The 14,818-nt window shown below is 44.1% G+C and overlaps 1 protein-coding gene across 7 annotated transcripts in view; it reads right to left on the bottom strand.

Moving 5' to 3' along the window:
* The window catches only part of Lrrc49 (leucine rich repeat containing 49), a 102,099-nt gene that overhangs the window by 35,007 nt on the left and 52,274 nt on the right, over positions 1-14,818 (bottom strand). For all 7 annotated transcript variants that reach the window (XM_048423488.3, XM_048423490.3, XM_048423489.3 and 4 more), the window contains one exon: positions 3,680-3,827. In XM_048423488.3, coding sequence (XP_048279445.3) covers positions 3,680-3,827 — 148 coding nt within the window. The remainder of the gene's footprint in view (positions 1-3,679; positions 3,828-14,818) is intronic.

Consider the following 14,818-nt stretch of genomic DNA (forward strand, 5'->3'; position numbering starts at 1 on the left):
TAACCTGTGTACAGAGCATATGAGGAGTATTTTCACAGTGCTTCTTGGTCAAAAGGAAAGTGTAACAATTCCCTTTACTAAGGTCCAAGCAACTAAACTAGCATTCACGTTCTAACAAAGTAGACACTGTGTTCATATTCCAACTAAGTAGCCATTTGAAAAAGCCATCTCTGCATACTGAAAGAAAGATAAATATTTTAAACCATCAGCGAATACACCATCAGTTACAATGAATGGTAGGTGAGTTGTAGGGTGTATCCTCTCTCCCACCCAGTGCTGGCATAACTGGATATCAACATGTAGAAGAACGCAAATAGATCCATATCTATCACCATGCACAAAACTCAAGTTCAAATGGATCAAAGACCTCAACATAAAACCAAATACACTGAACCTCACAGAAGAGAAAGTGGGAAGTACACTTGAATGCATTGGCACAGGAGACCACTTCCTAAATATAACCCCAGTTCCACAGACACTGAGAGAAAAAATTAATAAATGGGACCTCCTGAAACTAAGAAGCTTCTGTAAAGCAAAGGACACGGTCAACAAAACAAAACAGCAGCCTACAGAATGGGAAAAGATCTTCACCAACCCTATGTCAGACAGAGAACTGATCTCCAAAATATACAAAAAAATTCAAGAGATTGGTCATCAAAATAACAAATAATCCAATAAAAATGGGGTATAGACCTAAACAGAGAACTCTCAACAGAGGAATCTAAAATGGTTGAAAGGCACTTAATGAAATGCTCAACATCCTTAGTCATCAGAGAAATACAAATCAAAACAACTCTGAGATTCCATCTTACACCTGTAAGAATGGTCAAGATCAAAAACACTGATGACAACTTATGCTGGAGAGGTTGTGGGGTAAAGGGAATAGTCCTACATTGCTGGTGGGAGTGAAAGCTGGTACAACCCCTTTGGATATCAATATGGCAATTTCTCAGAAAATTAGGAAACAACCTAAGACCTAGCAACACCACTTTTGGGTATATATCTACAGGATGCTCAATCGTGCCACAAGGACATGTGCTCAACTATGTTCATAGCAGTTTTGTTTGTCATAGCCAGAACCTGGAAACAACCTAAATGCCTCTCGACTGAAGAATGGATAAGGAAAATGTGATACATTTACACAGCAGAAAAAAATAATGACATCTTGAAATTTGTGGGCAAATGGATGGATCTAGAAAACATCATATTGAGTGAAGTAACCCAGATCCAGAAAGACAAATATCATATGCACTCACTCATAACTGGCTTTTTTACATAAACCAAGCAAGCAAATAAACAAAAAACCAGCCTACAGTTCACAATCCTAGAGAACCTGGACAACAATGAGGACCCTAAGAGAGATATACATGTATCTAATCTACATGGGAAGTAGAAAAAGACAAGCTCTCCTGAGTAAATTGGGAGCATAGGGACCATGGGAGAGGTCTGAAGGGGAGGGGAGAGAAAGGCATGGGAGCATAGAAAAATATATAACTCACTAAAAACAATTAAAAAAAGAAAAGTTAAAAGAACTCATCTATAACCTTCCTAAACGTCACAGACAGGAAAGGTGAAGAAAAAGTGGGCTATAATACTGTGAAAAGCAATGGCTCACAGGAGGCTGAATGTGGCACTCGTCTCTTCTCAGTGTTAGCGTCTCAGTGTGCTGGCAGAATGTGGTCACATGGGTGCTTTGCTACAGAACTGACAGCATCGTGCTCTCAAAAAATGTTTTGTGCTTATAACCTTAACTCTGAGGTTGATTTTTAACTAAAAAGTGAACTGTGAAGGAGCAGATGTGCTGTCTTTATGTTTACAGGTGACCCTGTCATACTCCTGGGTCCCAGGCAAACACACTCTGTGGAATTTATGAGGGGAACAATCATACATGGATCATTATCCTTTATTACGTATGAAATTAGGGAAATTTCCACAGATCAACAAGTCATTATTGAGGCTTAGTAAATCCAACTCCACTCTGCAGTACTATGTGAGGCAGAGAAGGAAGGGACATCTGTAGAATACCTGCTGTAGAAAGGGAAGGAAGGGGTTCTACCCCTGAGCACTGTCTACTGTTGGACAGACGGGGCTGACATGCAACAGTGCAGCCATGTACTCAACTACTCACATACGCAGCTCTGGCAGAAAGGGCTGGCGGTACAACATGCTCAACTACTCAGGGGTTAGCTCTACATCTTTTCTGCCTCATCTTCATCAAGAAAATCAAACAGAAGTATCCAGGATGCCCAACTAAGAAAGACATGGAAACAAGGGAAAAGAGTAGCCCCTAAAATACAAATCACTGTTGACAGCAAATGTCTGAGTAAACAGACAAAGAGCAGTCTCTCCATCATGGAAGAAGGAGCACAAGCAAACCCTAGGACCCACCCATGGTGCTCACGAATTCACCTACATGTTTAGCTATTTACCACTCACTCCAGATGCCCACGGTGTCACTAAACGATCAATGGAAATGGCACACAGCGAAGAGCTGACATTCCAAGAGTAAGTCATGAGGCAGTCACGTGAACCCAGCTGCAGACTTCACATCAACTCAGCACAGCTTGGGGGGAAAGTTAGTAGAGGTTTGGTATATGTCAAGGACAGAGATGAACACACTGAGGTTAGCCTTGGATATTTTCTGAGAAAGTAAGCATTTGAAGAAATGTGAAGGGTCATGAGAGAGAGGCAGGCAGGTCTTCTTGGAGCCAGTGCCATGCTGATATATACTGTAGCGTGGAGAATCATATGCAGAGTCCCTTAGAGCAGTGGTCACATTGAAAAGAAAGTCTCACTATAGGGAACACAAACCAGAAAGAGAATGACGAGGAACGGCTGTGTACACTAGGAGGTATGACATCTTTATCAACGCAAGACAGGCAACCACAAGACTCCACACAGCTCCTGGGGCCTCACAGCATTCAGGACTTTATATTTTTGCTCCCTCACAACCCTGTGGGATGGGGTACTTAGGTTACTGCCTAACTTGAAGGAAGAGAATGAGTAAGTGCCCAGGAGCGGTCAGCATGATGTCAGACCGCCCTGCAGCTCCAGCGCGACACTGCCACTCACGCAGCTCTCGTTTGCATTTTGAAATCAATCATTAGCTAAATATCGAGCAAGAATGAAAAGCAAATTTGGAGTCTGGCTTGATTTTAGGAATTTTAGAAGCCTCATTCAGCAAAACTGGAGATGGGCATGATGGTTTAAAAGACAACCCTGTACTTACAATACGAAGTATATAATCACACTAACCCATAGTTTCTTAATTAGTTAAAATTAACAAGCACTCACACAACTGGAACCCCAATTTCCACTCAGGGAAGCAGCAAGGTACACAAAGGCCATACCCAGGGGAGCAGTGAGGTACTGGAGGTCACACTCAGGGAAGCAGGGAGGTACTGGAGGTCACACTCAGGGGAGCAGGGAGGTACTGGAAGTCACACTCAGGGGAGCAGGGAGGTACTGGAGGTCACACTCAGGGGAGCAGGGAAGTACACAAAGTCCATACCCAGGGGAGCAGGGAGGTATACAGGAGACCACACTCAGGGGAGTAGGGAGGTACTGGAGGTCATACTCAGGGGAACAAGGAGGTACACAGAGGATACACTCAGGGGAGCAGGGAGGTACTCAAAGGCAACACCCAGGGAAGCAGGGAGGTTCACAGAACAGCGCTCACCGTGATTCTCTTCATGTCTAGCTGGCGCAGCTGCATCATATTCTGAAGGACCGTGTGTTTGTACCATGACTCTTGAGCTATTGGATTGCCATCAAAGGTGATGTCTGAGAGGGACGTTGACTCAGCAAGGCAGGAAACACTGTCAAAGCTGCAGAATAGAGGCCACTGAATTATTCTGAGGCTTTTCAAACAATATTTCCAGTTTTTAAAATGAGATTTTGTTTCTTTTTTTCCTTCTTCTTTATGTGCACATTTGTTTCTGTGAGTGTGTCAAGATTCCCTGGAATTGGAGTTGCAGACAGTTGTAAGCTGCTATGGGGGTCCTGGAAAATAAAGCCAGGTCCTCTGGAATAGCAGCCAGTGCTCTTAACCTCTGAACCATCTCTCCAGCTCTTGTTTGAGACAGTCTTGCTATGCAACCCTGACTGATCTGAAACTTTTGTACTAGGTAGATGAGGCTAGCCTGCTTAGAACTTACAGAGTAGGTAGACTAAGCTAGTCTCAGGCTTACAATAACCCTCAGCCTCTAAGAACTGGGATGACAGGCAGGCATCACCATGCACAGCACATTATGGACTTTGAAAGAAAAATTTAGATCTGCAGAAAAAAATGAGACGATATACAGAGTTTTCATACACTCTGTCCCCCGTGTCCCTCTACACCATGTGTATATACGGGTAGACAGGCTAGCACTCCCTTGGTTCCTGGCACTACAGTGCTTACTCTCTGAACTCCACATTCCTTGCCCATTCCTGAAAGCAACCATTTCTCAGCACAGCACTTCCTTATATTAGGGACCGGAATCAGCAACAAAGCCTGGGAAGGAAATGTACTTTCTAGCTATTGTGACACCACTTCTTTTAGGGCCCTCCGATGGGAGAGGAAATGTGTGTGTAATGCAGCTTTGAAATGATTCTAAACACATCATAGTTCACTCTTTGAATGTCACTGACAAGAACATGAAGTATAGTCTCCCTTTCCATGGAAATGTGACACTGTACCTAATCAAGTCACAGGTGAATGACTGTCTTCAACTACTAGGCTCCAAAATAAGCATCAGTCTGCCATCCCCACTGACGTACTGGAGACCCAGCCTATGGCAGGGCTGCTTCTGCCAGTTGTAAACTGTTTTCCCAAGTGTCATTGCCAATACCAGCTCCACTTGTGAGTACAGAGGGGCCTGTGCGCCATCATGGATCTTGTCTGTGCTGGTCAAAGCACCTCTATTAGTTCACACCACAGAAAACACTCCTCAGCTTAATTAGACTTCATATCTACAAAGGCTCCCTTCCATTCTGCTCCAGCACCTAGACTGTAACAATTGGGCTCGAAGTGACATAGAAACTTCCTGTGTGGTCACTGTGCCTCATCTGTCAAGCTCATTCCTTCCGCCCTTGTCAAGCACTGTGAATAAAAGCAGAGGAACATTGCCTCCCCATAGCAATAAACTGTGTGTTAATGAAATCACAGTGTTACAGTCAACTCCACTTAACTGCACAAGACAGTCCTTACAGGCTGCTGTGAGTCTTCAAGCTTTGTCCTTCAGCATCATGCCAGGACCCTGGGTACTGACCCTTTCATATAAGATGTAGGAACCATCTCTCGACAACTAGAAAACCACACACTGAGATCTTGATTTTTTTAAAGATGGGAATAATCACTTTATAAATATTAATCCTAAAAACCCTGGGAAATTCATTTACACCGGAGCTCAGCAACTCAACTAATACAAATACTTATGCTGAAGAATGCATAATTTTTCAGGATTTATGTTGAAAATTACACCCTCTATGAGGAAGAGAAGACACAGAATAGCGTGCTACAAAAAACAACCACGTGACAGGTACAGCAAAGTGCGTCCTTCTTTGTTGTCGTATTCAGACAGCTCTTCACGTTCTGATCAGAGTCATAGTAAAAACATCCAATGTGAAGTCACCCAGAGTTGATCTCTACTCATCTATGAGTTCACGATCTGAATGTATGTTAAGGCATTTGAGACACAGCAGGATAATTACAGGAAGGCATTTAAAACGGGGGGGGGCAAAGTTTGCAAATTTACATCTAATAATGGCTGTAAGTAGATTTGAATAAACAGCTGCCACTCTACACCAATGCCCTTCCCCAAACCAGCGACTCAGGACAGGAACTGAGAGGAGTCACAGGGATTTTAGGTGGTGAGGGCAGAGGGCTGAGAGTTGGGGGGTGGATAATGGAGGCGTGGATGGGTGGCCACAATGCAACCAGAACTGTAGCCCAGAAAAATCCCAATTTAGTGATATTGTGTAGTGGATCCAAAGAAAGAGGTTAAGAATAGAAACCTGTGATTGCGGTAGGAGGGGAAAGGTTGTTAGAGACCAATGCACTAAAAACTGTGGCAGTCTTCCTGGGAGTAAAGAGCAGAGGGCCATGGAAGACTGGACTGTGAAGTGGAGTTCCTAATCATTTGGATGTGATAGAGAGACTGCTGAATGATATCTAGGCTTCCCTCTCAAGCGACTGACTACAGCTGTGGTTACGGGGTACAGATGCTATCAAAATTCATTAGACTACGCTTCAAATGAGTACAACTTATTACATGTAAATTATTTCTCAAAAAATGATTCAGAAAATTGGAGACTATAAGAACACATAGTTCTATGACTGGATAAAACAATAGGGCAAAGTCTAATTGTTCCAAAGAACTTTCTACTGATGAAAAATAATTGGATTTTCTTATCCTATTCTTAGAATTATTTAAAAGATTATAGACTATTCAAGAATTATTATGACCTGGTGTATATTACTAATCAGATATATACACTGAACGAAATGCAAACAGTATTCCCAGATTTAAAGAAAAGCGGGCTCTTTCTGTTCTTATTTACCACCCACAGCTAGCTGCAGAGCCTGTGCTTTGCTCCTACTGCTGTGTGTAATTTTAAATGACGCTATCATCCAAACTAAGGATGCATTGAAATGCAGCTAACAGTCTCAGTAGCGAAAGTCTCCATCGCCCGCCCTCGCAGTACTCCTTTGGGGTTGGTCTAATGATCATCTGTTGGAAGAATGGGTGGTGCCACATGCAAAACTAAATGCTGTCTTCAACAAACGCAAGGATAAAATGTGTTTGCGTGCATAGCGGAAAGCTGTACGCCCAGTGAATGTGGTCGCAATGGCACACTTCAGAGATCTGAAAGACAGGGACTGTTACCTGATCCACATCTGCAGCTCAGACACAACCAGAAAGACTCCAGGAGGGGAAGCGACTGTAATTCTAGGCAGATGCCGTCCCTGATGCCGGCTCCAGTAGCTCCCACCCAACACTCACATACACCCTCTCGCACACTCTCACATTCACAACCACACACCCCGTGCTCGCACATACACACACACAAACACATACACACACACACACACACATTCATACAACAAACATGAAATCACGAGAAAGATCCATAAAATATGTATAATTACTAGAGCATAAATTGTATTTAAAGAAAAAAGCAGTACAGGAATGCATATTGATTACCATCAATACACATGATGGACTTAAGAACTGAATAAAATGTATCTGAAAAATCTCGAATGAATTAACTATCTGCTCAAAAGAAATCAGGAAAGCAGAAAGATGGAGGAAAGAAGGGGAGGAAAAGGAGAGGAGGGGAATGGAAATACAGGGAAGGGAGGAGGGTAGGGGAGAGAAGGTAAAGAGAGGCAAGAAGAGAGGAGGAGAGGCAGGGATGCAGAGAGGCAAGTAAATGGCCCCAGAGCAAAACAAAACAACTGAAATGTGGAATTTTCTGAGCCCAGGGATCTTGAGCTTTGGTGTGCAGGATCTCTGATGCTGTGGGGTAGTAGACTCAGGTTAGAAAATCTAACTTGACATTGGTTCATAAATCCAGGTCTCAAACAGGGAGAGAATGGTGATGGATGCCCCCACCTGCTCCCCAGGAGACACTGCCCATCTCAACATGTGCCTCATAGGAAGGGAGTGAGGTCTTCTCTGATTAATTTTACATATAAACAATAATTTGAAGCATGAATCTGAACTGAACGGGTCTAAAATATTCCAAGAGGTGAATTATTTTCTTAAGATATTCAAGTCTGCTTACACTATAGGACTCTGACAACAGATTAGATTCAAGGACCCCACAGATTAGATATTAAGGACTGCCACCAATACCCACAGCAACAAAACAGCTCAATCTTGTAAAGAAATTAAGCTATCTGCAGACCTGTAAAAAACAGGTGGCATAGTCAGACTGGATAAGGCTTCAAGTAATTGGACAACCAAAATTCAGACAGTCTTGAAACCCTGGAGTAGGGTCTGGAGAGATGACTCGGGTATTTAGAATACTTGTTGCTCCTAAAGAGGGCAGTGGTCCAGTTTCCAGCACGTATACTGGAAAGTTCACAACTGTCTGTAATTCCAGTTCCAGGTGATTCTACTCCCTCTTATAGACACTATGGTCTCACACAAACACACACACACACACACACACACACACACACACACACACAAATAAAATAAAAAATTTAAAGACACCTATAATATGTCTTAAGAAATAAAAGCAGGCTTGGAAATATGAACAAAACAAAAAATCAAAGAGTAGATAAAAATAAAGGGATCAAGTCTTTGTGTTTTTTTTAATTAACTGGTCTGTAGAAATGAAAGCCACAAGAAGAGAAAATCTATCTTTACAGACAGAAGGAGGAAGGAGGAAGAGCAGGTTGGGAGTTAATTTGAATCCGGAACACAATGATGGACATAGACAAGGCAGTGAACGGCACCATGCTTTGAGATGGACACTTTACTAAAAGCGAAATAAGCTGGTGAGAACTGAGCCCAACAATCAGGATTAACATAGTAAACAAGCTGCCAAGACCTAAGAGGAGCCAGCTCAGCTCTCAGAAACCTAGGTACCAATTTTCATTTGGGTATCAACTTATAAGTTACTAAAAGGATTACAACACTGTCCTGTTCCTAGAGGTAAATATATATACACACATACGTATATATGTAAGGGGAGCTCTGACTCCCTAGGTTAAAAGCCTGGCTCTTTGAGTCAACACACATGTGCGCAGCTAGGTCACAGCTGTAAAAGGCAGAAATCCACAGCTGTGCCTTAGTGCCAGGATGGAGTGCAGTGGGTGAGGAAAACAGGCTCCCCCAACTTTCCCAAGAAGGCAGTGAAGGGAAGTGTAGGTACCTGAGCAGGGACACGTGGGTGCCATGCTTAGCATGTTAATCGTCATTGGAGAATAGATGAGGAGGAAGCAGGAGTCTTTCCTATCTAGGTCAGGCAGACAGATGGCTTTGTGAAGTGAAAGAGACTGGAAGTAGAGCATGGGGAGGCGTGGCATGGGCACCCTCCCACTCCCCATCCCCCCACACAAGCCAGATGAATCCAGAGTGCTAGCTAATAGAAGGCTCTGTCACCATTGTGCACAAAAATGAAAGATGCCCGCACAGGAATACCCACTGTTACCAGAACTCTTCTCTAACTGCCAACAGAATTCTTCCCTGCAGCAAACCCTTCCACAAGCTGACTCCACCCCTTAGGTCCAGGACTGAGTGCTTTGTGCATCCCATATGTCCTTGGCCAGGGTGACTACTTCTAACTGGTACCTGACCTAATTAAGGACGCTCAAAATTCTCTGCAGCAACACCTCCCAAATGCGCACTTGAGTCACCAGGATCTCCAGAAAATGGAGCTGTGATCCAGGAGTTCAGGATGGGGCTTGGTGTTCACACTTCTACTAAGCTTCCCAGTGAGGGGAATGCTGATGGTCCAGAGACCTTGAACCTTCCGCTCCTCGGAAACTTCCTGCTAGAGTCTGTACAGAAGGGAGGGAATGCTCTTCCTGGTGGAGCCGTAAATGGACAGACTGGTACACTCAGTGCTGGCTACCATACAACCCGCAGCATTCATGTCTGCCACTTGGGGTCTGGTGTGTTCTCTGTGGCTTGATCATACAGTCGTAGGAAACAAAAGCCAAACGTTCACTCTCTACCACTCTCAACAATGTCATCGCTGGTGTTTTGCAAAAAGAAATGTGTAAGAAATGTCTACAACAACAAAAATCAAGCTCCTTAAGGAAAGAGGTGGGGCAGAGACTGTCCTGAGTTGGGAAGGACGCAGTGACAGACAGAACCCCGCTACAGCAGTGGGCAAAGGTGAGCGTCCTCTGTGTACTTAGGATTTCCCTGACTCACCGGATAGGAGCCCCTGTAGCACACTCAGGTCCTCTGTGCTGGTTTAGGAGAACAAACAGCCAACACCCTGATGGATAAAGCAGCAAGACTCCCCAGGTCCCAGCAGAGAACTCCTGCCCTTCTAGCAGATTCACTCAGTGATTCCCATGGAATCTTACTGAGTACTAAAACTGACAGTCTCTGACTTGAAGGTCTCCAGCAGACACTGTCACTTTATTTTTAAACCATTAAGTGAGAAGTTTTATGAAAAAAAGACCCGAATAGACATTTGTCAAAAGCATGTATGCAATCAGTCAACAGGCACATAAAAAAATCATAATGAAATTCCATCTGAAACCACAGTGAGTCACTATCTCATCATAATTGTTAGAAGAGCTACTATCAAAACACAAGGAGTGGCTGTTGGCAAGGACAGTGGGTACCGTGACTCGACTAAAGGGTTTCTCACAGGTTTGCATTCTGAATACTGGTTTCCCACCTGGTGGCGCTATTTTAGGAGGCTTCTGAAGGTCAGGCCCAGCTGGCCCAGCAGGTCACTAGGGCATGGTTTCCAAGGCTATACTGCCCTGGTTCTTGCCTTGCTCTCTGCTTCCTGGTCTTCTATGATGTGAAGGGTCCCCACCACACCAGTGCCTCAGCAGCATGCCTTCCTCACCACAGGGGCCAGAAACCCACAGAAGTTCTCAGTCAAAATGAATCTCTCCTTCCTCAGTTTGCTTCTGTCAGATATTGTGGCCACGGTGATGTAAAAGTAGTCCGTGGAGGAAGGGAGCCTTTGTACACGGCCACATACTCCTGGCAGGGGTTTAAGTCAGGATAGTCAATATGAAAATCGGTACAGAGTACCTTAAAAGTTAAAAACAGAGCTGCGATGTGAGCTGGCAACCCCATTTTCTATCCAAAGGAAGCAATGTGACAGTGTGAAGAGACATGTTGCCTCCCACGCTCATGGCTACACCACTCAGAAGAGTTAGGATATGGAACCAATGTAAGCATCCAGTGACAGCCGAATGGCCACAGAACTGTGGTATAGCTGACAATGCCTGACATCTGAGGGTGTGCTACACTGTCCACATGTATGTGTACTCATGGACACATATGCACATACACAAGCACCTAGACACACATGAAAGTGCACATGCACACACATGAATTCCCACCTGCACACACACACACACACACACACACACACACACACGAAGAAAGAAGATTTGAAGTGTGTGTACACAGCATAATCTTAGTCAACCTCAGAAAACAATCTTGCCCTTTGCAGCAACTGGGGTAAATGTGGAAGACACGGAACTGAGAGAAATAAGTCAGGGACAGAGGGACAAATCTATTTTATCTTACTTATATGTGGAGTCTCTGACCTTACAGAGCACTGAACAGAACGGAGGTTACAAGGACTTGGGACAGGAGCAGTGAGTGAGTGGAAGGGCAAATGCAGAGACCACGTTCAAAGGACACATCTCTGTTACGAGGAATACATTCAGGAGAGCTGCTGTATTGCATGGTGATTATATTTAATAATAATGTTTCATGTTTTTGAAAAATGCAAATTGGTCTGGTCATTCCACAAGACATACATATGCCCCACTTTGCTTTTTGTTGCTGAAAAGACATCACCACCAACAGCAAATGTGGGAAACAAAGGGTTAATTTGTCTTATTAGACTCCAAGGGCCATCAGAGCAGGACCCCAGGCAGGAACCTGGGGGGAAGGAACTGAAGCAGAACCCACAGCCTACTGGCTTGCTCCCCGTTGTTGCTCAGCTTGCTTTTTTATAGAGCTCAGGATTACCCACCCAGGGATGGCGCAGCCTACAGTGGGTTTGCACCTCTTACTTCAATTAGCAATTAAGAAAATGCCCAAAGACATGCACACAAGCCAACCTGATGGAGGTAATTCCTCAGCTGAGAGTCCTTCTTCCCAGGTGTGTGAGGCTGACACCTGAAGCTGATTATAACAGCATATATCTACATCTCAAGTCGTCTGATTCCTGTATCTCTTCAATTGAGTCCAAGTTTAGAGCAGAAGATAAAGGCTAGGATTACAAACACCATGTCAGCAGTTCCTTGGAGAGACACTCCATTAAGTCTGTTCCTACATAAGCGAACACAGCACAGTGCTTACGTTTCCGTCACAACGGAAGCACGCTCTCAGAACAGCACATCCTGCGCTCTCAGAGGCAGTTCGCTTAGTTCCTACGATCTCGTCAATGAAGACTAGGATGGGCTGAGGGACAGTTTATGACGGCAGTTCTATGGGGAGAAAGAGTAAGGAAGACACGAGTGTGGGGCCATCTGGACTCCACATGACACCTGGGTAGGGCTTGAATCTAACAAGCAGAGTTTCAGGCCTTTTCTAAATTGTACAGCTCAGTTATAAGGAAAGGTTTACATAGAAAAGCCACTCTTTCAGTTGAAGATTAGAGTGTATCATTAGCTCCTAGGTAATGATCATTGTATTGGTCTCTAAGGAATTCATGGCCTGTAAGTACAGACAAATAAAAGGCAGAGATGACCTATGATCTATTTCAACAGTTTGAGAACCTGGTAGACAGAACTTGCAGTTTAAGCCACGATGATACCAGACTTGTTGTCACAATATAAACTACTGCAAAACAGGAGAAAAAAATAGAATCCAAGTGATAAATAAGACTTGGCATAGGGCTGTGTCCCCTGGAGAGAGAGAAAAACACATGAAAGTCACATTCACTGTGGCTTCTGCCTGAAGACACTTTCCGGACCACAGGAGCTCTTGGCAGGGACCCAAAGAGGGAACAGAGGTCTCACTAAGGAGATGAAACCCAAAGCAGAGTCTGGGGTGGCACAGAGTACTGGGATGTGGATGGTGGGTGGCGAAGATGTAGGCGGACATCCTATCCCACCAGTCGCTCCCCAAATAACCACACAGAGACAATATTAATTATAAATGCTCGGCTAATAGCTTAGGTTCATTTTTTAGCTAGTTCTTAAATTAACCCATTTTTATTAAGCCATGTGCTGCCCCAAGGCTCATTTATAATCATGAATGAACTTGCCATCCAATTCACTCTGGATGTCTCATGGCATCTCCTTAAGACTTCTCAGACTCCCACGTCTCCGCTCTTCTTCCCAGTGTCTCTCAGCTTGGCTTTCCCACCTAATCTCATCCTGCCGAGCTAGTGTCCCGTCAACTCTTTTATTAAACCAATCAGAAGGTGCCTTGGCAAAAACACATCTTCACAGTGTGCAAAAAGATTATTCCGTAACAAAAGAGTCAACACTCAGAGGAGGAGACCCAGAAGCGTGTGTGTGTGTGTGGGGGGGTGTCTCTGAGCATCTGTCTGAGTATCAGGATGTACATGCAGAGCTGATGCCAGGAAGCCTAGGAAAATGCAATTGCTGGGGGCTGTGAGATGAAGTGCATCACCTTGCAGGAAGAGTGAAGTCACTTCACTAACATCCAGACTGCCCTGGAGCACCTCCCCACAAAAGCCAGACCTCAAGTACAGGGCGACTGTGGACGATGACTATTTCCTATTCTCTATGGTAGAGGCGCTGAAGGCTGACTAAACGGAGACATGGAGAATAGTCTAGAAATTGGCTTCCCAGAGCTACGTGTTTACATTCCAAACAGACATAAAATCTGAAGCCTTTGCTTACATTCCAAAGGCTAGTTGGCTACATTACGTCCCCCGTTCACCTCAGAATACACGTCTTAGGGAGAGATACAGCTGGGCAGCCTCTTGCTCCCCTCTTCCCTCTCCACTGTTTTTTTCTTCTCTGGAGAGAAGGTACAGGTGTGTAAACAGACCTGTATGAATTATGGGGTTAGTGATTTGGAGTCCTGCCATATGTAGAAGTCCCTCCCCATATATGTAGGCTACAAACACCTTTCTCACATAACCCCAAGGGGCAAAGCAGAACATGGGAAAAATGCAGGGAAATAACCATCTCCTATGGATCCAGAAACCCTGTGTTTAGTGTAAGGATAACATAAATATGTATCTTAAAACGTGTCATCTAGTTCTAGAATAAGTAGTACTCTAGCAATAGTGGGGAGGGTGTCTAAACTGGCCTTGCCCTGTACTCAGATTGATGACTATCTTAAATGTCACCTAAGAACCTTCATCCAGCAATTGATAGAAGCAGATGCAGAGAACCACAGCAGAGCACTGGGCTGAGCTCCCACAGTCCCAAAGTCCTGTCGAAGAGAGGGAGGAGTGAGAATACTAGCAAAGGGTTGAAGACCATGATGGGGACACCCACTGACACAGCTGACCTGAGCTAGTGAGAGCCTTCCAACTCCGGCCTGACAGCAAGGGAACTAGGCCCTCTGACAGTTGTATGACTGGGCAGACTACAGGGCCACTGGCAGTGAGGCCAGGACTTATCCCTACTGCTTGTTCTGGCTTTTTGGAAACCATTCTCTCTGGAGGGATACCTTGCTCAGCCTAGACATAGTGGGGGAGGATCTTAGTCCTGCCTCAAAACAATATGCTAGACTTTGTTGACCCCCCGCCATGGGAAACCTTACCCTCTCTGGTGGGTGGGATTGGGGTGGTGGGCGGGAGGGGGGAAGGTGGAGGAAGCAGGAGAAGGGGAGGGAATGAAAAATGGATTTGGCATGTAAAATGAGAAAAGATAGTTTTTTAAAAAAATAAATTAAAAAATAGTAATAAACAGACAAAAAATGCTGTTGAAAAAGGAATGCTCCTAGTAAGTTTCTTGGGTTTGTTTTTTAAATTGTGAATTAAATCTATTTATACCTTGATTTTTCTGAATATATTTTTAATTTCTTCCTGTTTGATAAAAAAACAAAATGGAAAACATAAATACATATTGGTCTCAATTAGTCAGATGTGTTTGCTTCTGAACCAAGGAAAAAAACTACCCAATATTTAATTGCAAATAATTTTAAGGCTTAAAGGCCTTCCTTTTAAGAATATGCAACAAAAC

The sequence above is a fragment of the Myodes glareolus genome, chromosome 4 (genome assembly GCF_982192425.1).
Source record: "Myodes glareolus chromosome 4, mMyoGla1.1, whole genome shotgun sequence".
NCBI classification, from domain to species: domain Eukaryota; kingdom Metazoa; phylum Chordata; class Mammalia; order Rodentia; family Cricetidae; genus Myodes; species Myodes glareolus.